The sequence below is a fragment of the Neomonachus schauinslandi genome, chromosome 15 (assembly GCF_002201575.2).
Source record: "Neomonachus schauinslandi chromosome 15, ASM220157v2, whole genome shotgun sequence".
Taxonomy (NCBI): domain Eukaryota; kingdom Metazoa; phylum Chordata; class Mammalia; order Carnivora; family Phocidae; genus Neomonachus; species Neomonachus schauinslandi.
The window spans coordinates 15,941,253-15,947,826 of record NC_058417.1 but is presented as its reverse complement, the minus strand read 5'-3'; the positions used below and the strand labels follow the sequence as shown (position 1 = coordinate 15,947,826).

Sequence of the window (6,574 nt, the reverse complement as noted above, 5' to 3'; positions counted from 1 at the left end):
CGCGCCACCTCGCCTTCCCCCCACCTTCTCCTTCCCTGTCCAAGGCGCCGCGCTGGCTCTGGGCAGACGAGGCTGCGGAGAGCCGGGCGGCGGGAGGTTGGCTGGGAGCCCGGGGCGCCGCCGCGCGCTCCCTCCCCGGGGCTCCCGCCTCCCCCGGCCGCGCGGCCCCGCGCTCGGATGCAGGGAGCCGGCGCGGACAGCGCGCGGCTGCGGGAGCGGCGCCGCCGAGGCGGCGGGGAAGGTGCGAGCCCGGCCTACAGCGGTCAGCTCCGCGCGTCGCGGGCGCTGCTCCGGGGCGCGCCAGCGGGGTCCCGGCCGGGCGCCACCGGGGTCCCGGCCGGGCGCCACCGGGGTCCCGGCCGGGCGCCACCGAGGCTCCGCCCCCGCCGCGGCTCTTCCGCGGCCCCCAGCCCGCGAGGCCCGGGTCGGGCGGCAGGAGGTGCAGACCGCCGGCTCGGCGCGTCCGGCCCAGGGCGGGCCCAGGGCCCCCAGACGCCCGCCTCCGCCGCGGGTGGCCGCTTACGTCAGGGAGGCGAAACCCAGAAGAAGGGGAAAAAAAGGCACAAGGGCGGAAGGGGAAAAACTTTTATTTTTTTTTCCTATTTTCTTCTGGGGCTGAAGTGAAGGGCAGGCGACTGCGCCAGCGCGGGCTTCCGGGAAAAGCCCGGCGCGACCCCAGCCCGGGGCGCGCGGCAGAGCCGGGCCCGGGAGGCCCGAAGGGGCGGCCGCCATGTGGGACCCTCAGGACTTTGAGCGCCACTGGCAGGCCGCGTTCCCCGGGGAGGAGGCGCCAGTCATGCGGCTGGACTCGGTGCTGGACATGGAGCGGGAGCTGGAGCGCTGCAAACTCAACCTGAAGCGGCTGCAACAGGTGTTGGCTGAGGAGAAGTTCAAAGTCTCCTACCTGCAGGCGGCCCTGGCCGGGGAGAAGCGGGACCTCGGCTGCGGGCGCTTGGAGGGCGGAGACGGCGACAGCCCGGGAGCTTGGGGAGAGGAGCCGGCGCCGGCCGGGCGGGAGCGGGCGCCGCCACCGCGCGAGAAGGAGGTCGCCGCGGGCGGCGGCGGAGACCCCCCAGGCCCCTGTGGGTCGACCCCGGGGGTGGCCGCGAAGGCCGAGACTCCTCCCTCCGCGTGCCGGGACCTTCCCACCTGGCCCGGGCCGGCGGGGGCCAGGGGCGCGGTGCGCAGCTTGACCGCCGCCATCCACCAGCAGCTGCTGCAGCCTCGCCTCCTCTTAAGGCCCCAGGAGGACCACGCGCCCCCCGGCCACGATGACACAGCCCCCAGCGCCCAGGGAGAGGAGTCGTCCTCTGGGACCCAAGCGGGGCGGGGCTCGGAGGAGGGAGAGCCGGACGCCTCGGTCGCAGATGATGGGGACAACAGCAATGACCACGACTTCGAGATGGTGGATTTGAACGAGAAATTCGTCCTCGGCCACTTACTCGTGGCCCCCTGCCGGCTCGGGGCCCGCGATGAGGCCGAAAAGCCGGCGCGGGCGGGCAGCCCCCATCGCTGGATGCACCTGATCCCCGGGGGCTGGCGGCCCCAGCTCCGGAGCCGCGACCTGGAGCAGCTGGAGGCGGAGGCCAAGGACGGGCGGACCTCACCCCTGGCGGCGGAGGAGCACCCCCGGCGCGGGGCTCGCGAGCACCTCCCCCCGTGGCGGCGCAAGAGGTTCCTGCGGGTGCCGGAGCGGGACTCGCCCAGCCACAGCTCTCCCGAGAGGGGCAGTGACTGCAGCCACAACAGCTCGGACCACGAGGACGGCTTCTCTGCAGGTAGGCGCACCCTCGCGCATCCCGGGGGCTCCTGGCCCCTTCCTGCACCCCTTCCTGGCACACCTTGTTGGTCCTGTTTAACCTCAGGCGCTTGGGAAGGAGGGAGATAAAATTTATCTGTTTAGCTTGAAACCACTTGTGGAACTGGAAGAGGAAAAAAAAAAAAAGATTGTGCAACATGATGTCGCCTTGGGCGAGTTTGTGAAAATAAGCAGTTTGGCGATGCCAGGGGGTAATGGAATGGTGTGCTTGGCTACGCCACGGGAGACATCTTTCACTTCGGGCCTCAGCCCTTATGCTCTGACTATGGTAACATCACCGCCCTCCCTCCCTCCAACTCATCTTCCACAGGTCGGTCAGATTCCTTTGCACCACAGGATAGTACCTTTCTCTACACAAAGTACAGTGGCTCCCCATTTCCCCCAGATTCCTTGATGTGAAAGTTTAAATCTTGCACGTAATTCTCTGAACTTCTCCCTCATCTTTCCCGGCCTCTATCTTGCGTTCTGGCCAAACTGAAACATCCTGTCACTCGGAAAGGTACATAATCCTCACTGCCCCCTCCCTTTGCTGTCTGCCCCCTTCCTAGAAGGCTGCACCTGATCTGTCAGCTTCCAGGAGCCTGAGTGGGAAGGGGAGGGCATAGAATCATAGTTTTCAAGCTGGCCTGGTGCCCAGAGATCATGTCTTGTGCAGTATCTTCCTTTGACAAAGGAGAAAGCTGAAGCTCAGAAAGATTAAGTGCTTGTTGAAGTGAGTTGAGAGCCCCACTTGGGGCTTCTGTCATTTGTTGTTTCCCCTGACATCTGCCCTTTATTTTGAGGACAGGACCTGGTCCTAGCCATCTTTGAATCCCCTTGTGGCAGTCAGTATGGTGCCTTGCACATAGTAAGTGCTCAGTAAATATTTCTTGAATAAATGGATGACTGCGTGGAACTGCATGTCTCCCAGCCACCCAATTCCTCATAGGTCAGGGAGTGGGAATGGGGCTGAGGAGGAAAGGACAGATAGGGATGTGAGGATGGCCTGTGACTGCTCCTTTGCTGCCCCTGGAACCGTCAGAATCTCCTCAGTCCTAGGGAAAGCATAAATTGATGTCTGGCTGGGTCAAATCGTGATCAGGAACTTAAGATGCCTTCCTGCTCGGTGAAAGAGGAAAAAAAAAAAAAAAAAAGAAATCACTGATGCTGGGATTGTTCCAAAATCTCCATTATTAGATCTTATCTGGGTGAGTTTGCATTTGAATGAAAAACTGTCCACTTCGCTAAAAGCACATTTGGAAGGTCCATCAAGTCATCTGTTGTGATCAATTACACTTATTCATTAGCAGAGACTGGCTGCTTTTCCCATAGGTAATGCTTTTGCTGCCCATGCTAGTAACATTTTTATGTGCCCCTTTAACTTAAGGGAAGAGTCTGAAGATTTCACTCTAGTGCCAAGTTCCAAATACTGAATGGCAGCTACCCAAGTGGCCCAGAGCTGCTTCAGAGCTGGCTCCAATCCCATCTTCCCAGAGACCCACATCAATCACCCCTTCAGGTATGCCCAGTGCACTGGATTTTCCCCAGGGAGTTATTTTTATTTCTGTGCGCCGTCTCTTCTCTCCCTAAGGGCATTCTAGCACAAAGAGCATCTTGATGCAGATTAGGAATTAGCATTCCCTCTGGCCTCACGAATTACAAAAGGTGCCTGCTCTGGGTGGACCAATGATAAAAAGATTCTCATCCCTCTGGATTAAAGACTCCGGCCCAGTCACATGTCTGGCATTTCTGTGGCTTTGGCTAGTGGTGCCTGGGCTGTATTTTAGGCCTCACTCCGGGACCCTGCTGCAGGGCAGGCTTGTGGATAGAACCCCCTGGACAGCTGTTGTCGGGGCCCTGCCTCCAAAGCCTCCCCATGAGGAAGTGGCTGGGGCGGACATGCACATGCATACCTGCATGCACACACGTACGTGCACGCCTACACGCGTATACACATGTGCACCCAATCATGTACATGCGTGCATGTGCACACGGTCTTGGAGAAAGAGCCGTCAGACATACAGAAAGTCACTAGAGTGGATGGACTAAGGGCAGGGCTTTTCACCCTGTGGGTGGCAGCCCACTGAAATCAGTGTAGTGGGGAATGAAAGCATCGAGAGGCTTTCCTCAGCAACTCTTGGCCATCGTGCTTTATTTTTCTCCATAGCACTCACCAGATTACCGCTTCAGATGCTACAATTTTGCATGTTGATCTTATTCACTCTCTATCCAGTAAAATGCAAGGTCCAAGAGGGCAAGGATTTTTATCTTTTTCATCCACTGACATAGCCCCAAAGCCTAGAACAGTGTCTAACACATATTAGGTATTCCATAAATATTTGTTGAGTGATGTATTTTTTTAAAGATTTTATTTATTTATTTACTTGAGAGAGAGAGAGAGAGAAACAGCATGAGAGGGGATAGGGTCAGAGGGAGAAGCAGGCTCTCCGCCGAGCCGGGAGCCCGATGTGGGACTCGATCCCAGGACTCTGGGATCATGACCTGAGCCGAAGGCAGTCGCTTAACCAACTGAGCCACCCAGGCACCCGAGTGATGTATTTTTTTAAAGATTTTATTTGTTTATTTTTGAGAGAGAGAGAAAAAGCACAACGGGGGGGGGGGCGCAGAGGGAGAAGTAGACTCCCTACTGAGCAGGGAGCCCCATGCAGGGCTCAATCCCAGGACCCTGAGATTGTGACCTAAGCCGAAGGCAGATGCTTAACCGACTGAGCCACCAGGCGCCCAAGTGATATATTTTTTAATAGGATGGAATAGAAGAGAAAACATGGGAGTGAATGGTTGCCTTTGTAATGGTGACTATTTTCTGTTTTAAAACTTTGTTTCATTTATGTATAAATGTGTGAGTGTATATTGGGTCCTGATGTAGAATCTATTTCTTGCTGTGGATTGGACAAAAAGGTTTGAAAATGCTGGTAAAGACTATGGGCTTTGTAGCTAGACTGCTCATGTGAACTTGGAAGAAGTTATTTGAATTTTCTGTGTCTCGGTTTCCTCATCTGTAAAATGAGACTAATAAGCACTGCTTACATCATACCGTTGATAGGAGTAATAAATGGGATTTTGTTTCTAAAGGGCTTTGAACACGTCTTGACACGTAGTAGGTACCCACAGTGTTAACTAACCATGACTACAGGTCATTTTCTTTGAGTTGATGCTTCAAAGATTCTCATTCCCAGACCATTCCGAATCACAGGTGGTTTGGTTTTCTATGAGGCATGTGTTGTTTTCCTAGCTTGGCTCTGGCTCTTTCTAGAAACTTCCAGGAGCAGGGCAGGACCCAGGGCCAAGTCTTGGCTCATGACGCTCTCTTTCTGGCTTGGCCCTCATGTTTCTCCTTCACTGGCAATCATGCCCATTATTTGTATTCAGAGATCCTCAACTGAAGGTTGGGTTTTATTGGGCCATTCAGTCTTGAGGTCTTAAGGAGAGAGAGCCACGTGAGAGGCACATAAAAAGGCCCAGAGGGAGAGATGCCCCCCTCCTTGGAAAAGGTCTATTTTCTCTTATGAGAGGTAGATTCCCATCCAAAGACACATTTGGATCTGTTTCTACCCATAGTAGCCAACCCTGAGTATAAGTTAGAATGCCAGTTCTTTTTTTTTTAATCTTTTTTTTTTAAAGATTTTATTTATTTGACAGAGAGAGAGCACGCGCACGAGAGAGAGCACAAGCAACAGGAGCAGCAGAGGGAGAGGGAGAGGGAGAAGCAGGCTCTCCACTGAGCAGGGAGTCCAACTTGGGGCTCGATCCCAGGACCCTGGGATCATGACCTGAGCCGAAGGCAGACACTTAATCCACTGAGCCACCCAGGCGCCCCTGTGTGCATTATTATGATTTGCTTCATTGCTGAAGTCCCCAGCAGACCCCTGTCCATCTGCTGCTGGGGTTAACCCTCGGGGCTGCTACCCACCCATGGGGCTCCTGGGTGGACTTGGCCTCACAGGGGAGCAGACCACCTGCTGTATTTTAGATCTCCCCTCTTCAGCAGGGCACTCTTGGGCAGACACAACTGCATGTCCACATGCGGAGGCCACGTGGTGACATGCTTCCTTACCCCTCCTGCCATAGAGGTTGGTCGACATTTCCTTCTCAGGGCTTCTGCCTCTCTTCTGGAGCCTGTGGCCTCCCCTGTGCCACATCTGTACTTCTTTTGCACCAAAGTACACTCTTCTAGCAAAGCCCAAAGGTGGCTTTTCAGCGTCAGGCATCCTCTTGACTGGCAAACAATTCATCTGATATTCTGGTTGTAGTTCGGATGACAAAGTAAATATCATTAGTATTTTAAATTGGCAGCATTTTCTTCTTGCCTTAAACTCTGCTCTGTGGAGGGCAAGTGGTCTCTGTTTTGGCTGGCCCTTGAAATCCTTCATTTGTTCATTCATCTGCTCCACTCAACAAGAATTTATCAAGGTCTTACTTCATGCCAGGTCTCTGTTAAGGCCCAAGACCGCAAAAGTCGGTGACCTGCCTTTATGGTTCTCACTAACTCTTTGGCTCCTGGGGTAGATAAAGAAACACCTTTCCATCAGGTAACTTGGTACATCCTGAAATGAATGACTAAGGACTGTTCATCTGGATCTTAGTGACATTCAAGAGTCTAGAAGAGGAAGAGATCATAGAGTACATCTACTCCTGCCCCTCTCCAGACAGAGCCCCTGAGACCTAAAAGTAACCTCAAGATCACACGCTTATGACCCTCAAGGCTGGGCTCATGAGCCAGGACGAGGCTCTTTTTTTTTTTTTTTTTTTTTAAAA

At 54.8% G+C, this 6,574-nt stretch overlaps 1 protein-coding gene across 1 annotated transcript in view; it reads left to right on the top strand.

Annotated features, from left to right (window-relative positions):
- The first annotated feature begins 730 nt into the window (after nt 1–730).
- Nucleotides 731–6,574, top strand: part of ABR (ABR activator of RhoGEF and GTPase) — a 173,833-nt gene continuing 167,989 nt past the window's right edge. Inside the window, exons 1-3 of the mRNA XM_044921865.1 lie at nt 731–1,045; nt 1,112–1,305; nt 1,384–1,778. Of these exons, the coding sequence (XP_044777800.1) occupies nt 731–1,045; nt 1,112–1,305; nt 1,384–1,778 (904 nt within the window). The remainder of the gene's footprint in view (nt 1,046–1,111; nt 1,306–1,383; nt 1,779–6,574) is intronic.